Consider the following 22,341-nt stretch of genomic DNA (forward strand, 5'->3'; position numbering starts at 1 on the left):
CTCACATCTGGCTTTCTGGAAATCCTTACACATGCTTTGGCTGAACACATTCTGGGAGTACAGGCCAAACCCAACACAGAAATAACTTTCCTTCACAGCTAGCCAGTCCAAATCTCATCATCTGCATTTCCCAGGCAAGAATCGGGTGGACAAAGGTCCTCGAGCCCCCTAACCTGTCTCCAGGTGGTCGGATTCAGCCCCACCACCTCCTACACTTTCGGCGGCAAGAAGCAGGTCTTCTGATCCCATGTCTTTGATGGGAAAGGGACACACCGCACACTAACAGCTCTTTCTAAAGAGATCCACTTCAAAGATTCTCTCCCAAGCTCCACTTTCTTGACTCTTCTATACTCTCAGTTGCATCAGCTGAAACTTCCAATCCAACTAGAGGCTGTCAGCAGCCAAATTAAATCGACTTTTTGACAGTGGAGTCACCTCGGACCAGCCAGATCCTCTTAAAGCAGTTTAAATGTATTTGTATTGCCTTTGGCTTATATGTTCTATCTTTGAAAGGTTTGCTGAAGTTTACTCAGTAAATGAAGAAATCCACAGAATGTTGAAAGGACTTTAGGAGTCACCGACTTCAATTTGCTTATTTTTGAGAGACCAGACGTCCAGCAAGAGCTACCACAAAATACACAACCAAAGGAACCAATCACTGACTACGTACTGTGTTGGGAAGAGAAAAAAATGAATATGTAGGTATTCTAAGCAGGACGGGCTTCCATTCTCTACCACATAACCCACTGTGCTAGACAATGCCTAGTGACCCTTCTTCTGTGACGCCCTTCTGCATGGGAAGGACTAGAAGACGAGAAACTATATTTCGAAGACTTCCTTGCAGCTAGGGCTTGGATGCCACTGAAGCATTTCAAGTGAGATAGACATCTGGTGTCGGAAGACAAAGGCAAGCAGAGGCCAAATTTCTGTGACTATGTTGATCAGTTTACATCAGCCCAACTCCAGGTCTCATCCTTTGCATACGTCTCTGGGGCCAGCAGCAGTTTTACACTCTAGGGAAGGGTGTGACCTTACAAGGCCCGTGGCTTCGCCCTGGTTTCTGCTCTCCAGCCCTTCCATCCATGCAGACACCCAACTCCCTGTACTAGATTGCTTTCTTGGTGAAATACAATGGTTTCGGCTTCCTGTACTAAGTCATGAGTCATAGGCATAGCAGTCATTACATGAAGTGTTCAAGATGGAAGAATCTTCTTTGTAGCATCAAATCTATAATCAGTTAGCAAGTCCCCAAACTTCTACCTCCTAAACATCTCTTATGTCCAGCCTCCATTCTCCCTTCCTCTGCACTGCTCTCATTTTGGTCCTCACTGGCCTAGACCATGCGTCCCACTGCATGCTGGTTCCTGGACAGGCCATTGTCCTGACCGGATCAAGTACCTAAGGCATTTCACCATACCTGGGATTACTCACATAGCCCACACCTATCCCACCTTGCTCTATAGAATTCTTTGGTATCTGCCTGCAGCGCGGAGGATATCCGCTTTATCCTGCAGCCGCCCAAGACACACCTCATGGGTGAGTTTCCTTAATAAACTCCTTAATTAAGTTTCCTTAATAAAAAAATTGCCAGACTAGAGTGGCATTTTTTTTCAGGCTCTCCCGGCCCTATGCTATGGAGGTAGATTTCTAGTCTAGGGACTTTTCCTGGGGTCTGCGTGCATAAACACTTTACATTCAGCAACACTGAATTAACTGTAGCTCACTCTGTCATGTTCTCTTACTTCTCTGGGCATTTGCACATATTTTTCTTTTTGGCTTATGTCCCTTGCCTATTGTCTACCTGGCACGCATCTATTCTTCCTTTAAGACTCAGCTCTCTTCTCACGTCCTCCTGCAGCCTCGCTTGTTCTCCCTGAGTGTTGTCACCACACTGACTCACACTTGTTTTGTGACACTGGTCATCTCTCGCTCCTTCCGACGGTATGTTTGTAGACAGAAAGCACTGTGTCTGCTCATCGCTGAACCTCTAAGAGACAACCACAATGAACGCATGATGTAACGAACCCATGACATATAACGTGTGATACGCACACTCAGATGAGTGGAGTGGGGGGAGGGAGGGAGGGGAAGACAGGGGATGCATAGAAGCAGGAGGGGCAGATACAGGCGCAGGAGGGAGCCAGAGACAAGTGAATTCACAATTCTGTCATTTCTTCACAATTCTAGTTTTACAAACTCATCGTCTCCAAGAGTTAGCTCAGATCCTCAGCTCAGGTCCTCTTAAGTTTCCAGAAAATTGAGCTTTTATTTTCTTAAACTGTTGGTACAAATAAACCTTTCCTTGGAGTCCAGGTGCATAACCTTTGTTTATATATTCTATAGTTCCAAAGCAAAAATAAATAAAAGAACCACTGTTCCTTTAATCTCCCAAGGGTTCATCTTACAGCTCCAGTGACCAGATTAGTCACTGTTTTATTTTTTGGAACCAGGGCCAGGGACCTCCTCCTTGTCCTTCCCCCATCTCTTTCTTCCTCTGCACCCCCATTCTCTCCCCCGTTCTCCTGTCCCTATGGGACCACTCTCAGTCCCTCTCTTCCGGGTTTCACTAGGGCTCTCCCCCCTAAAATGTATGAAGAAAAAGGAATTTTTACTTTGACAATAATAACTCCTCCTGCTTCCCCAATTTCCACATCAAAAGACATTGGTAAATGCCATTCTCTCCTACATTTAGAGAACGAACAGCTGGTTCTCTTGGAAAAGAAAAGTGGTTCAATAAGAGTAGGGCCCCTTTGAGCACGCCAAGTACCCCAAGTGTGTAGGGGTGATTTGGTCCCGTGGGTTGTACGCAGAAGGCTGGAGTTCTGGTTCTGACTCTTTTACTTGTTGCTTTCAGACCCTGAAGAAGCAATTTCTAATCTTCTTGGAGTGACAATTGCTTCACGTGTAATTGAGAGTGTGCGTTGATGATTGTCAGGGTTTGTCCTGCTCTAGCATTCACTGACCCTGCTATTTTGGGGCATATTGAATAATCAGGAGAATAAACCAGATTTAGAATCTTACTATATAGCACAATTGGTAATCATAATAATCATAAATTATTAATGTGCATCTCTGTTTTCTTCTGTTGAGGATCCTGACATTTAAACCTCAGCTCGTTTGACTAATTCAAACTTATTTGGTTCCTGAATTAAGACAGCAGTTTAGAAAACATTTAGGGACAATGACATTTAGGAAAAACTATAGCTCTTATAGAATATTTAAATGTGGTTTTAGTAATTATACTCTCACAGAATAGTAAGAAAAAAATGCCTCCTTTATTCAAAATTAGATTACTTTATAGAGGGTTTATGGGTTTATATCCCAATGACTTCATAAGTATCTGCTCTTGTCAGAAAAAACAAATTTAAGGTTATCCCAAATGTAAAGTTGTTATATTGATTAAAGCTATAACAAATTAGAACGAATTTTAAAATGTACCTCTAGGTAAGAATACATACATACGTATATAAGTAACCTTTTGTAAAGCACCTACTATTAACAAAGACTCTCCGTAAGCAAACTTTAGTCAAGCTCTTGAGTCTTCTTTTTGACTCTGCCTGGCCCTTGGGCTCTGTCCTTGAACCTGCTAGTCCAGTTTTATCAACAATCCTGCTGGATCCAGTTCAGGGAAAATCCTCTTCCTTCTATATCTGACCCAACTCTACATCCCCAACCCTTGGTAGCTGACCACTCTTGATATCTGATCAAATTCCTTCTTCTCCCTGGTCTACCTTCAGCACAATTCCTGCTGTCCAGTAGGCTTAGCCAGAACGCACTGGTAACCCAGGCATTTCCTTTGAGTAATTTTCTATCCACTGACCCCCATCCTATTCCTTGGCGATAAGTCTCCACTTGTCCTTGTAGTCAAACACTCTCTGCTACTGCAAAACCCCATTGGAGGACCGTATTTCCCTGAAAATAAGACCGGGTCTTATATTAATTTTTTGCTCCATGAGGGTTTCTTTTCAGGGGATTTCTTATTTTTTCATGTACAACAATCTTCCTTTATTCAATGACAGTCACGTCATCTTCTAGAACATCGTCATAACTAAACGTGGCCGTCTGTCTGGCTGACGCTCTTAACTGGGGCTTATTTTCGGGGTAAGTCTCATTTTCAGGGAAACACGGTCATACCCCAGAATGATGTCGGCCTTATCGTCTTGAACAAGTGTCTGAGTAATTACCATCTACCACTGTGTGCCAGGTCCATATTAGGGCTGTTCCTGTGGTTTCTAGTTCTCACAATCACCCTGCGGGGTAAATACTCAGGTTTACAGCTCAGAAATCTCTGAGGCTCCCAGGGGAGGCCAAATTCAATCCTGGGAAGCTCTACAGGAGAGCTGCCAACGTTTGGGAATTTGCGGGCGCGGGTGGACGGGCTCTCACAGCTCTGGGAAGCGACAGACATTCAGCGCCCTGGAGGCCAGCGCTGCCCAAGCCTGGCAATGCGCTGGGCAGCGCCGCCAGATGTGTTCTCCGTCCTCCGCCCTCAGCGCCACAGCATCCCGGGGAGAGCGAGACTCGGAGCTTGGGTCCCACAGGGTTCCCTCTCCCTGAGGCTCAGTTCCCGCCTTTTGGGGGAAGACAGGCGGCAGGGGTCCGATGTCGGTTACAGTCCAGACAGGTGTTTGGAGAGTCCGGTGGGGCCCACAGGATCCCGGACAGAAAGCCGGCTCGGGACACAGGAGTCTCCACGACCCCAGCATCGGTCCGCTCTCAGCCCCGCCGTCCCGCCCCGCACTCGCTGCGCACTCCCAGGGGCACAGCGCTCATCCCCAGGCCGGGTCACCGCCCCCAGGGGCCTGGCCGAGGGCGGGGCCAGGCCGGCCCTGGAGGCTATATATCGTGTGACAGGTCTGCCCAGGCCCAGGCCGGCAACTCCACTGCAGAATCCTAAGTGTCCAGGGACACTCTTCTAAAGAACCTCTCGAGACCTTCCTGCAGGAGGCCATGGGGAAGACAGTGGCCATCGTCGGAGCTGGTATCAGTGGCTTGGCTGCCATCCGGTGCTGTCTGGAAGAGGGGCTGGAGCCCACCTGCTTTGAAAGGAGCAATGATGTTGGAGGCCTGTGGAAATTTTCCGTGAGTGGCACATCACTGGGACACCAACAGAATGGAGAGGGGCTCTATAGCAAGTCCAATCTGATCAGTTCTAATTCAGACTTAGATGCAGGTCCTGAAAATTCCAGATCTGGAAAGTAAAATCTTCTCTCTCCCATCCCACTAATGTCCAACCATTCAAAACAACCATTCGCGCACGCCATTAGGGCTTATCCTGAAAAGGACATCTCCAGCTTATTAAACAAGGTCACCAGCCTGACAGATCTCCAGGCTGCAATGTCAGTAATTGGCCAAAATAGGGATTCTATCTCTATTGCTCTTAAATCCCTGGAACATGGGAGGAAGAAAAAGAAAAACCTAGACTGGGGTCAGAAGTCCCATGTTCTAATCTCGACTCTCAGGTTTTCTAAGTAGATAGATTTTAGGCAAGTCACTCTTTTCTTTCTGGACCTCAAATGCTCATTTGTCAAATGCAGAGATTGGAAGTTAAGTTACCTTTAATGTGCCTTCCAATTCTAATGGGCTATGATACTATAATGACCTCATGTCTATTGGGCAGACATTCTAAGTTATTATAAATGATGATGGTGTATATTGTGTGTGGTGGTCAAATACTCTGTGAGTTCCAGATCCAGAGGAAAAAAATGATTGTCTCTGCCATTCAGGCTCATTGTTGTAGAAATAAGATAATCAGGAAATATTCATTATAACCACAATTTTTAAATTTCAAAGGTGGGTTTGGGGAAACTTCTAGCCTTTCTGTTGTGAATTTCCCAACCATTGTTACTGATATAGATGATACATGTTTGACCTGAAGACATTACATCTGCATCATTCATCTTGCAATTATATTCTACCCTAGTCTCGGGTATAGCCCAACCTACAACAGGTTGTTCTAACAGAGTATATTGGTGCTAACTCAGAACACATATGTATTCATCTTAAGAGCATTTAGCAAAAAATTTGGGGGTGCCTATAACCCTGAAAGCATTACATAAGACATAAGATCATTAATTTTTATTTTTCACTAGGGAATAATCAAGAGGGTGATGGTGGTGGTTGTTGTTTACAAATTCGATTTTATTTACATTTGCTCAGGGAGATATGGCCATTTAGCCTAAATGATGAAATGGTTCTCTCTTATCTCGTTAGCAGCAATTAAATGCTGCTTGAGCATCTATTTTGCCCAAGTTGTGCACTAGGTACTAGGCTAATATGTGACGTAATCATGCTACCTGAATGGGTTCTACTCCCTTTGGTGAAGCAAACCATCCTATAGGTCCACAGTCCTTTGATGGAAAGGGGGCAAAAGCCCATTGGATAGCAAAACCTGTCCTGAAGTCATACAGTCAGAAAACATGAGTGGAAGCCACAAGGCTACTTATAGCCTTCCTCTGATCCATTCTGTGCTCCACTGCAAAAATTTCATTGCATTTGCTTATAAGGTGCTACCCAAAATCTCACTAGGAGTGTTATGGAAAAACATATCCCCAAATCTACAAATTCCAAAATACATCTGGCCCTAAGAGTTTCCAATAAGAGATCACAGTACTTTACAACAAGATAGCCCTTGGTTGACAGTCAACTTAATGAACACGAGCCTTGAGATTTAGAGAAGGGTGGACCACTGAATTCTTAGCAGGTCAGGGGAGACTTCCCGCAGGGATGGCACTCAGCTGAGAGTTGAAGGACGTCCTCAGATGCGGAAAGTAGAGGACCACTGTGTGACACAACTGCGGGGAGTGCCGTCCCCATTATAATCTGTGGAGGGCACCCTGTAGACAAGCAGTCACAGACAGTATGCCAGGACCACGTGAGAGAGGTTTCTAGGTAGGGGTGACCAGCAAGTAATGCATAAATGGCACGGAAAAGGCTATGAATGTGGACTATCCAGGGGTCTGTAAGTTAACCAGTGCAGCCGGATCAGACAGCCTATCTAATGAAGCAACAGGTAACATACTGATAAGGTACAAAGTCGGACTCTGGGTTATTCAAAAGAGGGGGTGTCTCTTTCAGTAAGGTCACTGTACAGAAGTGGGATTATATCCTGTGAGGATGCAAACACATGCAAATATTCAAAACGTCGGCCCCTCCACACACCCACCCCTTCCTTCTCTTTGAAGAAAACTTGCTCGGTACAATGTGTGATCAGAGAGGGATTTCTGCAAATGTGTTATATAAGCTTCCATCTTGCAGGTCCTGTCAGGCAGAAGGTGTTCCGGGAGAGAAACCTGATAATTCTGAACTATTCACTGTGTGTTGCTCCTATACAATGAAAACCAAATGCGGTTTAAACACTAGTAGGCGGAATAAGCATGTTTTGAGTTTCCTATACTTTACGAGGACCTCCTGACCTCTGAAGCTTTTAATCGGCTGTAATAAGAGGCTACTCAACAAGCTGTGTACAATAGGTCAGGGTCCCGTGGATTGCGGAAGAGGGAAACAGAACTGTCTGCATTTCTGTTCTACTGATTCCCTTGACTTAGTCATTCATTTATTCACTCAACAAACACATATCTGCGTACACTACATATAGGGCCCTATGTCAGGTACAGCTGCAGGTAAGAGGTAGAGCAGGCAGCCAGTGTTCTAAAAGCAGAGCAAAAGCGAGTGTTAGAATAACTCTAATAATACAAGTGAACATGATTAGGACAGTGAAGATGTTGGGAGCGTGGGAGAGGTGGAGGTGACTCTCAGATGGTGAGAGGCAAGACCAGGAAAGGTATGAGAAAGGGGCCAACGTCTAAGCTGGACCTTCAGGGTAGATGCAGACCAGCAGAAATGAGATTGATAAGCAGAGATGGAATACGAAAGAAGACCAAGGCAGATGACTAAAACGCACGCACAGCATTCTTGAACTAGCCTCGGTCCTTGCCCTCAAGTTGCTTACGTCCTAGCAGCGAAGAGGAGACATGGACGCAGTTATAAGCATAGACGGATGGTGATAATGTACCCGCAGCGGCTTGGATCTCTGGGTCTAGGGCTAGCTCTCCCAGCCAGAGGCAGACTCTGAGCTTAATTTCCTCCATATTATCTCAAACCACCCCACACATGGAAATAAGAAAAGTGCGAGCTCTCTGGAGCAATTGCCTGTTGCTATAGAATATATATCTTTTGTTTGGAGAAAGAAAACAGATCTATGGTCCACAGACTTAGGGAAAAACCTTCAAGGTGCTTTTTAGGGTAAAAATGCAAGGAGCTCTAGGGCACAAATTCTTCTCTCCTCATGTTCTGATTGACTGGGGCCCAGGGGCCAAAGGGCAGAGATTCATCAACGATGGAAATCATCCAGGAGCGGAATCGTACATCTTTTTTTAAGCAGTCCCCAGCCCGCAGCTCAGCCCTCCCTCCCTTCAACGGGCAGCTGCGAAGCCTCCTTCCCACCTCTCCTTCTCTCAACCATCAACAAAAGGAAGCAGCTGTGAGTGAACTCGGGGAGACTCAAACCTCAGAACCTGCCAGACGCCAGCCTTCACCCTCTTCCTGACCGTAGCAGAAATTTCCAAGAGAGGTTTTAAGAGTTAACATCTCTCAGCTTAGCTATGTGGAGCAATACAGCAACCATGAGTAGAGGAAGTTTTTATTTTCAACTTGAGGCGAAACCCTGAGGCCTCAGACAGCCCCCAAGAGACACACTCTTCCCAGTTCTTTCCGGTACTTCATGTCCCCATTTTCCAGAGGGCAGCAGGGCCTGGAGGGAGATAAATACTTTCAATCCAACTGCAACATGACATTCCATCTTTTTCCTTCATTTCATAAGAATTCCTTCAGGGTGTGGGGAAGCTGAGGCTGCCAGCTTTTAAACGCCCTGGCAAGGCAGTACATCGTGTGAACTTTTGTTCCATCCTTGCGACAGAGAGGAAATGCTGATTTTCGATTAAGCCTCCAACGGCTTCGCAAAAGAAGCTACTTTTCAGTTACGCGGTGGCTTTAAAATGAAGTCCCAAGACTGAACACAAGTTCTATGGCTTCCGGTTTCCTGTGTGTCTTTGGTGAGGAGTGAACACCTCTAACTGGTGCGTTAAGGGGCTCCTCAAGCACAGAATTCAGTACAAGAGTGTTGTAATGTGTAATGTGTGAAGTGTGGTCCCAAGCCCAGCAGCAGTGTCCCCGGCACTTGTTGGAAAGGGACATTTTCAGGCCCCAACCCAGAATCAGAAATTCTGGGGGTGGGCCCAGGAATCTATGGACTGAGGAGCCCTCAGGTGATTCTCACTTCGCCAGAGTTGGGAAACCACTTCGAGAGACGGTTCCCTTGCTGTTGAAGAGCTCAGGGAACTCCATCCATATAGCCAATCAAATAGGCTAAAAGCAGCAGGCTCCTTTGGGTCATTTAGTTGTGTGGTCTTTTGTTTTATTATTATTAAATATATATATTTAATATATATTATTTAATATATTTTATATATTATTATTTAATATATATAAATATATTATTTATATATGTATTATGTAATATAAATATATAAATTATATATTATAATTTAATATATATGAGATCAGAACCAGGCCTGTGATTAGACAAAGAAAACTCTCTGGGGCTCAAAACACAGAGCTAATACTGGGGATAATTAGAGTGAGGGGACTGAGGTGGACGGCAGCCAGCTCTGCGCCAGGTCCTGTGCTCAAGGCATTTCTTTCCATATCTTACAGAGGCCTGTGCACTTTTTTCCCATGGTTCTTTGAGTTTTGTTTGTATTATTATGATTATTATTTTACATATTAAAACGTTTTTAGTCAACCAAGCACTGAATATTCACTGAGCGAATACCGTTCTTGGCTTCCTTTTTAAGCTGAGTTATTCTTCCTAGGACCGTGTGGAAGAAGGCAGAGCCAGCATTTACCCGTCGGTCTTCACCAACTCTTCTAAAGAGATGATGTGCTTTCCAGACCTCCCACATCCGGATGATCACCCCAACTTCATGCACAACACCAAGCTCCACGAATACTTAAGAACGTTTGCCCAAAAGAATGACCTCTTACGATATATACGGTTTGAGGTAAGAACCTTCAGACCTGTGCTGTTGAGGTCGGTACGTTGGTGGGTTGGAGGCGAAGCAAAGACACAGCACCATGCTACAGAAATCAGCGCCAAACGGTTGGACACGTAGCCACCAGAGGCGAGGGGTTGGTTTGGATTATACAGGATTCGTGCATTGGGTTTGTTGGGCTTTGTTTTTGTCCCTAAACAAGTTCCCCGTGAGTCTCTGAGAGCTTGTAAAATACCACAGGAAATGCTGGAGGCAGCCATTCCATCACAGTGTACTTTCCACCCTGGCGCGCTCATATTTTAGGAACAATCCCAAACTCTCTAGTCCATATTTAGACTTTATGTCAATGAGTCTGGTTCAAGAAAACATGGCATTCACTAGAGTCTTCCATTAGGAATAGAGTAGCAATTTAAATGAATGATTAATATAGTATTTCCCTCATCTTACCCACATTTGGCTCCTTACACCAGGAACCTTAGGAATTATGGTGTAGAGGCATTGTCTCTGTAAATAACGGTAATGCTTTACATTTGTTTAGAACTCTTAACCTGAATTCATCACTGTTAAATACAGAGCACATATGCTTAGAAAACTAATCAGCAAAATTGTGAATTGCAATTATATATAATTTTATTATGTTAAAATAAATAAAATTATATTATACATAATCCCAATTATAATTATTAATTATACTAATAATCACAAGTTTTAAATTACAATAACTTAAATTAATTAGAGTAATTAAATATAGTTTTAATTGTATTTAATGTAATTTAATTTTTACATATACTTATGGAATAGTCATACTGGGGAAGTGGCTGATATTTCCAAAGGAGAATGTTTATCCAGAGCAAAGGAGAGACTAAGGATTGAACCCTAAGACGTTCTTATATTTATGGAATAGATGGAAGATGAGGGAGAAATCATCAATGTCTCTGGAAGGTGGCAGTATATAAAATGGCATGGCAACTTTCTCCAGACTATCCAGTGTTACACACCCCAAATTTACTAACTAGAGGTCAAAAGAGTAATATACCCCAGTAAGTCATTTTCCTTTTGAGATCTGAAGATTCATTGTAACTCCAATTTTAATATCTTCCTATACATTTCTCAATGACCAGGAGACCTCATAACAATTATGTCCTCCACAAAAACACTGCTTAATAAATAAACAAATAAATAAGCAAAGAAATATAGAATTGTAAGTAGAAGGAATTTCTTTCTGATTTTCTTTAAGACCCTCGTTTGCAGTATAAAGAAATGTCCCAGCTTCTTAGTCACTGGCCAATGGGAAGTTGTTGTGGAAAAGAATGGGAAGCAGGAACCGACTATGTTTGATGCTGTGATGATTTGTTCGGGACATCACGTATACCCCAATCTGCCAAAGAATGCTTTTCCTGGTAAGTTTGGAAAATCTACAATAATCTGGGATTCATATACAAACAGCAAGGTTGGGACAGATCTTTCCATAGATTATACATAATGCTTATTCTTAGGGTTCCAAAGATTTCAAAACAAATTTTTTAAGTTTGATGATATGTGAAATATAGTAATAATTGACCTCCTGAAACCCTACACTAAAAGAATCAAGGACCCATAAGTCAGAGATAAGATGAAGACACGGGTCCTTATCTTAGGCACAGGAACCCGGAATTAAGTCCTGACTGCACTGGGATGTCTGAGTGAAGGTACAATCACGAAAGTAGAGTCCAACTGCCAAACTGTTTAAACAAAGTCACAGTTTGTTATGTTATTTATAATATAAACGTATTTGTTATTTATAGAAGGATCTGGGTTTTCTAACTTCATATATGTCCACATTTTGCAAATTAACTTTAGAAATCTCAGTGTGTGTGTGTGTGTGTGTCTGTGTGTGTGTGTGTGTGTAGTGGCACACTCCATTACTATATAAAAATGACAATATGAAATAAATGCAATACACAAGCAACTTGCCTCCCTCCCTTCTCCTTTCCCTCAGTCCCTTCCCCGTTCCCTCCCTCCCTCCCTCACTCCCTTTCTTCCTCCCTCCTTCCCTCCCTTCTTTTCTTCCTTCCCTCTCTTCCCTCTTCCCTTCCTTACAGCAGGAACACAAGTCCACTCAAAAATCTCAGCGTTCCCATCTCAAGGCATGAATCTTATAGGCCAAAAACATTTAAAAGCGTAGAGATTCGGGGACAATAGAAGATCAAAACCATTCGTGTTAAGAGGCAGTCTATGTCCTGTAGGCTGACAATAAAGAGCGTAGGCTCAGCTCACCTGGGCTCAGCTCCTTATTCACTGGTTCTTTACCATGTGACACCAGAGAAATCACTTAGCTGCCTCAATTTCCTTGTCTTTTAAAATGGAGATAAGGCTAATACCTACTATTCAGAGATGTTATCAAGATTAATGGCTAAAATATATAAAGCCTTTAGCAGAGGGCCAGCCCACAGTAAGTACTCAATAAATATTAGCTATTATTATTATTATAAAAACAGAACTGCTCAGATCTTACCAGGTTTTTGTTTTTTAAGGTACTAAAAGTAATTCTTTGTGTCAAAAAAAGTAATTCTTCGGTGTCAAAAACCACCAAAAGGATAAATAACATTTCTACTAGGGAACATTTTTTTTAAAAAATTAAGACTGATAATAGAAGGTTTAAAATTAAAAAGGTCAAAGAAAGTGAGTCTTCACCATTTCTTCTGAAAATCAACTCAAACCACTCCCCACATTCCACTTAGGCCTGGACCAGTTCAAAGGTCACTGCCTCCACAGCCGGGAATATAAGGGACCAGAAGCCTTCAAGGGGAAGAGGGTCCTCGTGATTGGCCTGGGGAACTCAGCATCTGACATTGCTATTGAGCTCAGTCGCCTGGCCGCACAGGTAAATGATCTAAAACGTTTCGGGGAAACAAACCTGCAGTATGGCTGTACTCCTAAATCAACAGCCTAAATAAGCCCCGAGGACGTTTGTCGTGTCGGTCACGTCATAGCACAAGGGATCCACCTGTTGTACCCACCTATTAAATCAAGGGAGACTTGAGACCTTCTCCTTGTGAAGCCTGGTCATGTGGCCCATGCTAGTGAGAAACTACATTCTGCTGGAACCGGAGGTAAGTGTGTGTGCGTGTGTCTGTGTGAGTGTGCGTGTGTGTGGGAGTGTGTATGTGGGGGGGTGCGCGCACAAATGTGCATGTTTGTTTTAACTGAATGTTCTCATCACTTCCAAGCAAAGTGGTAGCTAGTCAGACTCGATCTTTATTTATTTAGCAGTATTTCTTATTGGGTACCAGGCAAAACGTACTGTGCCTACCACTCTGAAGGCCTGGAAGAGATAGAAGATTTAGTTTTTACTATTGTTTATCCAGTCAACAGCCAGGCCTTCCTATGTGTCAGAATTATGTCAGACTAGAAATAGACACGGAAATAAATCAGAGTAGTTCCTGGCTTCAAGGAGCAGACAATGGGTAGTGATGGGACGTCAGACAGGCTGGCCATTGCGAAAGGAGAGAATGAGATTTCAGTGACCTTAGGTGTGGCGGTGGCAGCACCATGGAAAGAGAAGCTGACTTAGGCTGGACGGTGTCAAGAAAACTTCCCAGAGGACTCCAAGCTACACCATATGTGACCCGTAGAACCTAAACAAACAACATTTTTAAAAGGAAATAGGTGCTCAATAAATAAGTTCTCAAATGTGTGTACATAAAAGCGAAGGATTTTTTAAGAGTCCAATTCCCTTGGGTTATCACAAAAGTGGTGCAATGGTCAGGCACTTCGGCTTGTCTCAGGGCTGAGGCAGCTGCCATGGTTTGGGGATACCCAGCAAGACGCTGGGGTGGGTGTGTAGGGAGAACTGGAAAAAGAGACCAGGGACAGAGAACAGAACTCCTTGGCATCTCCTCAGCCTAGGCTTTCCAGGCGGGAATTCCCACCCATTCTCAGGAACTTTTTTCGCTTTCCCATTCCCGAATCCCAAAATATAAACTGTTTTCTGTTCTCCACAAATTGTTTCCACAAAGTGACAGCCGATACTACCAACCACCTGGGTTCAAGGAGCTGATTTTCCTGATTTCCCGACCAACTTTTCTCGCACTAAGAGTGCTCCTGCCTGGATATTGAGGGAAATGCATGGAGATGTCCATAGAGTTGCATCGCATCTGCTTACTTCTTCCCGAGTGATACTGAAATCTCTGTTGCCTTCCCCACCAGGTCATCGTCAGCACCAGAACCGGTTCCTGGGTTCTGAGCCGGGTTGGGGAGAATGGCTACCCTTGGGACATGGTGTACATTACCCGCTTTGCATCCTTTCTCCGGAGGGTCCTTCCTTCATTTGTCTCTGACTGGTTACATGTCAAGCAGATGAACACACGGCTTAAGCATGAGAACTACGGCCTGATGCCTTTAAATGGGTACGACAAATACGTATTTATCATTCAAAAGAGCGGGGCACTAGTTTACGTTGAATTCTTTCTCTCTGGGTCTTACTTTAGTTGGTTCACCGAGGCTGGTGGGATTAAACTGAGGGCTGCATAGGTGACACGGTATGCCCAGAGACCAGGTATGGGATAAAAATCTTACTGAAATTCGTCTCATGGGAAAGGCATGAGGAAGAATACAAAATGGGGTGGAGCAGACAGTTAGGTCACCCTGACGTGCAGAATTCAGTTGTGGTAGCTACACGCTACAGCAGAGAATTTTGAGGGCTGGAACAACTCATAAATTGTGTGTGTGGCAGGGGGGCGGGTTGAGGAATCTTTTCTAAGATTATGGGTGAATGGGGATAGAAATAATAATAGTAATACCTATTCCTGAGGATTGTTGTATTCAGTTAGACAAAAAAAAGTATAAGACTTTGTAAACTATAAAGCTTCTCAAAATATTGGTCCTTCGTTGTCTCAAATGTTCTCAGGAACAATTAACAAAGTGGTCTTAATCCACACGTCTCAGCAGTAGGAAGACTCAAAACAAAAAGCCCCTCCACCACAGAACGGTGACATTTTTGCAGAATGGTCAGGAGGCAGGGGACATTTCAGGCACTAGGGAGTCACAGAACTGAGAGGCCAATCAAATTCACAAGATTCATGTATGTCCTTCTCTATGGAGACAGAGCCCAACACCTGAGAAAGGCATTCTCGTTAGAAGAATCCCTATAACAATCAACAGAAAAAATATTTAAGTGGGTAAGACAAGAAAGAATTCACGAAGAAGTTTCACACTTGGCCCATTCTAGGAAGTGTTTCATTGTGTTTAGAGAAACGGGTTAAGGAAAAACAAGAGGGAACTAGGAATTGAAATAGCAAATGTCAGGGTTAGAAGCTAAACCCTCACTCCCCAGCACTTTTCCTACCTTGTCTGACAGACTGCTAGATCCCTAAAGGGAAAAAAAAATGCTGATTTCTTGCATTTAAAATTATGTTTAACGTAATAGCAGTCCCAAAGCTTGAGCTGGTTAAGAGTTTTTTGTCTTATGAGGGTAACTGCAAATTGGACTTTGGCTTTGTCCTTTAGGCAATTAAAACACTGTTTTGGAAATTCACTCCTAAGAACTAAACTCCCTCCTAGAAAGGGTCCCAAGTACCTAAGGTGTCATTGACATATTCTCACTGCTGCCTTGGAGAGCAGAGGTGGAGGAGGGGAGAGAAAAACAGGTTTCACTGTGACCTACTTTGCGTCACTTTATAAGGTACAGGAAGAGGCTGCAGGATTAAATGGAGGTAGAAGTTGAGAGACAAATTCCAAAATTTTTAAAGTTTCTCAGTGTTTGAGATAGTTGGAGGAAATTCCCAAATCCATGAAGGAAACTTAACTGAAAATGAAGAATGTCATCAAAACGTCATTCCTAGAATTTTGGCAACTGAAGTACAGTATCAAAGGTGTTATACTTTCTTTTGTGACCACAGCTGATGAAAGGAAACCAAAGGTAGCAATATCCCACGCCACCGGCCAATCTGCTTTCCTCATGTAAGAGGAACCTTAGGTGCAATAATGGTTCTCTTATAAGAATGATGCTTGCTGGTGCCAGGCACACTTTTAAGTGTTTGACAGATCATTGTTGAAGTAATTCTCACAACCCTGTGAGGTAGATTCTCTATTATTGCCATTTCACACCTAAGGAAACAAATGCAGAGAAGTAACACCTCCTAAGAGATGGAGCCAGGTTATAAATTTGGGTCATCGGGCTCCAGAGTCACGGAATTAGTCTTATTCTAATCTTTTTGGTGAGTCTTCAAAGAGCATAAGTACCCCTAAGAGAATCTTCACCTTTCAAGGGGCCAAATGAGGCAGCTCAGACAGAAATTCTTAAGGACTGTTCCAGGCGATACAAAAGGAATCGTCCCCCCAAAAAGTGCTGTCCTCATGCTGATGCGTAACCACTCAAATTTGGTTTCAATGCCATGGGTGGTTGCAGGTATATGGGGGAAATGAAATAGTTTATGGCAAAGACCTTTGTCTCTTGTTTTTGCACAGCACCCTGGGGAAAGAGCCTTTGTTCAATGATGAGCTCCCATCGTGCATCCTGTGTGGCACCTTGTCCATCAAGCCCAGTGTGAAGAAGTTCACGGAGACCTCCGCCATGTTTGAAGATGGGACCGTGTTTGAGGACGTTGACTTCGTCATCTTCGCCACAGGCTACGATTGCTCCTACCCCTTCGTCGATGAGTCCATCCTCAAGGGCAGAAACAATGAGGTCACCTTGTTTAAAGGCGTCTTCCCCCCGCTCATGGAGAAGCCAACCTTCGCTTTGATTGGCTTTGTCCAGTCCCTGGGGTCTGCCATCATCACAGCTGACATGCAAGCTCGCTGGGCTGCTAAAGTGTTTGCAAGTAGGTGGGCCATTTCCATCTCTCATTCATGTAGTCAGTGAACATTTAGTGAGCTCCTGCTGTATACCAAGCCCTGTGCTAGGTGCTAGAGATATAAAGAGAACACGACAGACATGCTCTTCGGCCTCAAAGAGCTTAAAATAGGGTAAGGGGAGTGCCACCAGAAGGGAAATTCTAGAGTGTTCTGGTGAAAGGAGTTAGGCAGGGAGTCATTCCGTGAGGAGGACACAGCATGAGGAAAGGCCTAAAGGTGAGAAGCAGCATGGAGTGTGTGAGGATCCAGAAACATTTTGGTGTGACGGAATATAAAGCCGAGACAGGTGTGGCAAGAAATGGAGGATGGAACCTGAGCATGGAGGGCCTCATGAGCTGTGCTGAAGAGCTGAGAATTCTAGTCGTGGAATTGTAAGGATTTTACAAGGCTTTAAGCCAGAGAAGGAGGGCAGTGGGTCACTGGAATGTCAAAGCACATCTCAGAGGTTGGAAAGGCCTTGTCGGGGGCATGCTGGAAAGCTTGCTGGCATCAACCAAGTCAGAATAACGATGCCAGGTCACCCCTACTCTATTGACAATCTTCTTCCCATCCCTCCACTCTCAGCTCCATGGTTTCCGGGGGCTACAAGTACGTTCATGTGAAAGAATCAAGCATATGAGGATTACGGGGAGAAAGGCAAGGTCTCAAATATATTGATTTCATGGGCTCCAGTTCTATTGAGCATCACTATGACTGAAAGCGTCCTTTCGGTCAAATGTTTGAGAATCTTGGCCAGTAGAGGTATACCTTATATAACAGGTGATGGATAAAACGTCACAATCACAGAGTGCACGTGTCGGTTTTCTAAAAATGGTATGGGTAAATTAGCTTCTGTGTCAAATGTACCATGAAGGACCATTATTTTTAAAAGCCCTGCCATGAAGTCTTTTGGGAGGGTGCTCCCCTATAAAATGCTCCTATTGTCTCTTTCTCTTGAAAGGCACAACAGTGCCTAGTGCCTGAGGTATTATGGGAAGACAGGATACAGTTCATAAATCCCCCAAGTTTGCATGACACAAAGGGTATCATTGACTCATTTAGCAAATATTTACTGGGCACCAATGATGTGCCAGGGTCTGTCTTGGCACTTAGGACACAATGTCAAACAAAACGATCAGAATTCTAGAGGGAGCACAGCAAACAGCTCACCACCAATTACCAACGGACTGAGGTAACAGTGAGTAGGAGGTATTCACTCACTGCAAACGCCATAACAACTGCTTGCCATTGTTACAAAGGCAAATGAGCTACCGTCGGCCAGCAAAGGAAGCCTCCACAGAGGGAGTGAAATTTACAAGGAACTAAACAATTTTGGCTGCCCCTTCTTGTTTAAAAATTTATTTTTCAATTCCAGTTAACATCGAATCTTATATTAGTTTCAGGTGTACAACATAGTGATTAGACATTTATATACCATACAAAGTAATCACCTTGATAAATCTAGCACCCACAGTCTCGTTGGTTGTAAGCTGATACTGGAAAACCCATGCTTCCTTCCATTGTCCCATTTGAATTGCCATGTACCTTAGAGTGAACTATTTTGCCGGGTTATTTCTTGAGAGAATCCTTAATAAGAGGAGGCAAACATGAAATATGAAGAAATTGTTAAGCTATCATGTCTGTGACGTGTACCTGAGCTCTACTGAGAATTTGGCTCTCCGTAAGGTCACAAGAATATGAGATGGGGTGATTTGAAATTGCAAACTCTTCTGCTGTCACCATCCCATTGCTTTGTCATTCCCAGAATTCATTCATTGGCCTCTCACGTACTTGTTTCTGAGAATTGTTATTCTACTAAAGACACCAAAGATAGCTCCTCTTGATACAAAATCTTTTAGGGATAGAGTTCATAAATACTGAAAGAAATTCATCATGTGTCATTATGCATTTCTGGTTTATCTTTTTCAATATTTTCTCTCTTCATTTCTTTTCTAGACTCATGTTCCCTGCCAACTACAAAGGAAATGATGGACGATATTGATGAGAACATGGAGAAAAACCTCAAATGGTAAGAAATGCACTTGCTAATGAAACGAATGGAACACTAACTATAATCAAACAATATTAGATGGGAAAATACTAGTCACTACATTTCTCCTGTATAACACTAGAACACAGGTTCTCAAACAGGGGGTGATTTTGGCCCTCCAGGAGACATTTGACAAAGTCTGAAGACATTTCTGGTTATCACAAGTGAAGAAGACAGGCTACTGGCATCTAATGGGCAGAAATCGGGGATGCTGCTAAACATCCTACAGTTCAGAGGACTGTCCACCTAAACAAAGAAGTATCCAGTTCAAAATCCCAGTAGTGCTGAGGTTGAGAAATGACTGCAACACTTTCTCCAAGAGCTCTTTCTCGTCAGCCATATGTCTTCCCTAACCACAGCAATCAGACAAGAAAAAGAAATAACAGGTATCCAGATTGGAAAGGAAGAAGTAAAATTGTCATGATTTGCATGCAAATAATGTAATATTTTCTATAGGAAATTCTAAAGATTTCACCAAAATAACCATTCAAATAAATGAAGTCAGTAAAGTTGCAGGATACAAAATTAATTCAGAAGCCTGTTGTATTTCTATATGCAACTAACAAACTATAAGAAAGAGAAATTAGGAAAACAATCCCACGTACAATTGCACCAAAAAGTATAAATTATCTAGGAATAAATTTATCAAAGGAAGTGAAAGACCTGCACTTGGAAAGCTATAAGACACTGATGATAGAAATTGAAGAAGACACAAATAAATGGAATGATATACAATGCTCATTACTGGAATGATATAAAATGCTCATGGATTGGAAGAATTATTATCATTAAAATGTCCATACTACCTAAAACAATCTTCAGATTCAATACAATTCCTATCATAATACCAATGGCATTTTTTACAGAGCTAGAACAGATAATCCTGAAATTTATATGGGACCACAAAAAACCCTGAATAGCCAAAGAAATCTTGAGAAAGGAGAACAAAGTTGGAGGCATCATGCTCCCTGATTTCAAACGGTACTACAAAGCTATAGTAATCAAATCAGTATGGTGATGACACTAAAACAGACACATAGATCAATAGAACAGAATACAGAGCCTGGAAATAAACCCCCACTAATATGGTTAATTGATCTACAAGAAAGGAGACAAGAATATACAGTGGGAAAGGAAGAATTTCTTCAATAAATGATGTTGGGAAAACTAGACGAATACATGCAAAAAAATGAAACTAGATCACTTTCTTACACTATATACAAGAAAAAACTCAAAATGAGTTAAAGACTTATAGGTAAGACCTAAAACCATAAAACTCTCATAAGAACACATAGGCAGTAAACTCTTTGACATCGGTCTTTGCAATATTGTTTTGAATATTCTCCTTGGGCAAAGGCAACAAAAGGAAAAATAAATAAACGGGACTACATCAAAGTAAAAAGCTTTTGCAACAAACAAAGCTCATAGATACAGACAACAGAATGTTGGTTACCAGAGGAGAAGGGGGCTGGGAGGACAAAAAGGGTAAATGAGGCCAAATACAACGTGATGGAAAGAAACTAGACTTTGGGTAGTGAGCACACAATAGAGTATAGAGATGTTATACTATAAAGTTGTATACCTGAAATTTATATAATGTTAACCAATGTTACCACAGTCAATTTAATTTAAAAACAAAAGCTTTTGATGGGAGCAAACCATCAATAAGATGAAAAGGTGTCTTACTGAATAGAAGATATTTGCAAATGATATCCAAAAGATATAAAGAACTCATATAATTCAATATCAAAAAACAAACAATCTGATTAAAAAATGGGCAGAGGACCTGAACAGACATGTTTCCAACAACATAGATGGCCACAGACACATGAAAGATTCTCAATATCACTAATCATGAGGGAAATGCAAATTAAAATCACAATGAAATATCACCTTACACCTGTCAAAATGGCTATTATCAAAAAAACAACAAATGATACGTGTTGACAAGGAAATGGAGAAAAGGGAATCCTTGTGCCATGTTGATGGGAGTGTAAATTAGTGCAGCTACTATGGAAAACAGTATGGAGGCTCCTCAAAAAATTAAGAATAGAGCTACCAAATGACCCAGCAATTCCACTTTTAGGTATTTATCTGAAGAAAATGAAAATTATTTTAAAAGCTATCTGCACCCCTATGTTGATTGCAGCACTCTTTACAGTAGCCAAGATATGGAATCAACCTAAGTGTCCATCAAAAGATGAATGGATAAAGATATGGTCCATATATACCGTGGAATATTACTCAGCCATAAAAAAATAAAATTTTATCATTTGCAACAACATGGATGGACCTAGAGAGTATTATGTGAATTTGTGTCAACTATAGTTAAAAGTGAATTTTTTAAAAAGAATAATCACGTATTAAAGAAAAAACTAAGTTAATCAGTCACCCAGAGACCCTAGGGTCAGTTTACTTCAGGCCACTTGACCAGAGGCAAAAGCCCAAAATGACAGCAAACTTGGATAGAGATTAGGAAGGAGAGAATAATGAAAGGTCGTTTACAGTCAAAGAACAAATGATAAATTCAACGTTGTGGAAAAAGAGAGTGGGGGTGTTCCAGGAGGTGCAGACTAAAATGCTACTTTTCTGAGATAGAAAATAAGAAATTGGTGCTTCTGTTTACAAGTCATTTCAACATGCTCTTTTCTTTCCTCAGGTTTGGCCAGAGCCAGTCTTTGCAGACAGATTACATCACATATATGGACGAGCTGAGCTCCTTCATAGGGGCCAAGCCGAACATACCATGGCTCTTCCTGACCGACCCCCAGCTGGCCCTGGAGGTGTACTTTGGTCCTTGTACCCCATACCAGTTTCGGCTTATGGGACCAGGGAAGTGGGATGGAGCCAGAAATGCCATCCTGACCCAGTGGGACCGAGTACTGAAACCAACCAGAACAAGAGTTGTCAGTGCAATTCACAGACCCCGACATCTTTCCAATTTGCTTAAAATGCTTTTATTCCCGCTGCTTCTCCTGACTGTTTTGCTTACATTTTATTAGCGAGAAAGGTCTTTGGGTCTCAGAGTTCAGCCTAGAACTCCAATTGCAGACATGCCTACACACATACATATATAAAACCTCACAGCTGCTTTTTCCCTTACTGCAGATGTACAAATGAATTCTGGCCTGTGTGACTCAAAGTCTAAATAAAATGAAAAGTATTCAGCCTCTCCTTTCTTTCTTTTTTTTTTTAAGTAAGTTTATTGGAGTGACAATTGTTAGTAAAATTACATAGGTTTCAGGTGTACAGTTCTGTAATACATCATCTATATATCACATTGTGTGTTCACCACCCACCCAGAATCAGTTCTCCTTCCATCACCATATATTTGATCCCCCTTACCCTTATCTGCCACTCCCTCCCCCGTTTCCCTCTGGTAATCACTAAACTATTGTCTGTGTCTATGAGTTTTTATTTCTT

The 22,341-nt window shown here is 42.5% G+C and overlaps 2 protein-coding genes across 3 annotated transcripts in view; one reads left to right on the plus strand and one right to left on the minus strand.

Annotated features, from left to right (window-relative positions):
• Positions 1 to 22,341, minus strand: part of LOC141569370 (uncharacterized) — a 172,059-nt gene that overhangs the window by 42,705 nt on the left and 107,013 nt on the right. The window lies entirely within an intron of this gene.
• Positions 4,854 to 22,090, plus strand: FMO3 (flavin containing dimethylaniline monoxygenase 3). 2 transcript variants are annotated; one of them, XM_019744528.3, is made up of 8 exons: positions 4,854 to 5,082; positions 9,873 to 10,061; positions 11,290 to 11,452; positions 12,773 to 12,915; positions 14,241 to 14,440; positions 16,500 to 16,855; positions 18,825 to 18,897; positions 21,578 to 22,090. In XM_019744528.3, the coding sequence occupies exons 1-8, from the start codon at positions 4,951 to 4,953 to the stop codon at positions 21,918 to 21,920; spliced, it is 1,599 nt and encodes a 532-aa protein (XP_019600087.3). In that variant the 5' UTR covers positions 4,854 to 4,950; the 3' UTR covers positions 21,921 to 22,090. The 2 variants fall into 2 exon arrangements, with proteins under 2 accessions (XP_019600087.3, XP_074178424.2); XM_074322323.2 differs by lacking the exon at positions 4,854 to 5,082 and adding an exon at positions 8,955 to 9,077.

The sequence above is a fragment of the Rhinolophus sinicus genome, chromosome 11 (assembly GCF_057876585.1).
Source record: "Rhinolophus sinicus isolate RSI-liver-muscle chromosome 11, RSI-T2T, whole genome shotgun sequence".
Taxonomy (NCBI): domain Eukaryota; kingdom Metazoa; phylum Chordata; class Mammalia; order Chiroptera; family Rhinolophidae; genus Rhinolophus; species Rhinolophus sinicus.

What these genes read in the sequence shown, in the direction of transcription:
- FMO3 (XM_019744528.3), top strand. Translation starts at nt 4,951, where the DNA reads ATGGGGAAGACAGTGGCCATCGTCGGAGCTGGTATCAGTGGCTTGGCT. An exon ending in GAGGCCTGTGGAAATTTTCC is followed by an intron (nt 5,083 to 9,872) that starts GTGAGTGGCACA and finishes TATTCTTCCTAG; the next exon opens with GACCGTGTGGAAGAAGGCAG. An exon ending in GGCCTGATGCCTTTAAATGG is followed by an intron (nt 14,441 to 16,499) that starts GTACGACAAATA and finishes GTTTTTGCACAG; the next exon opens with CACCCTGGGGAAAGAGCCTT.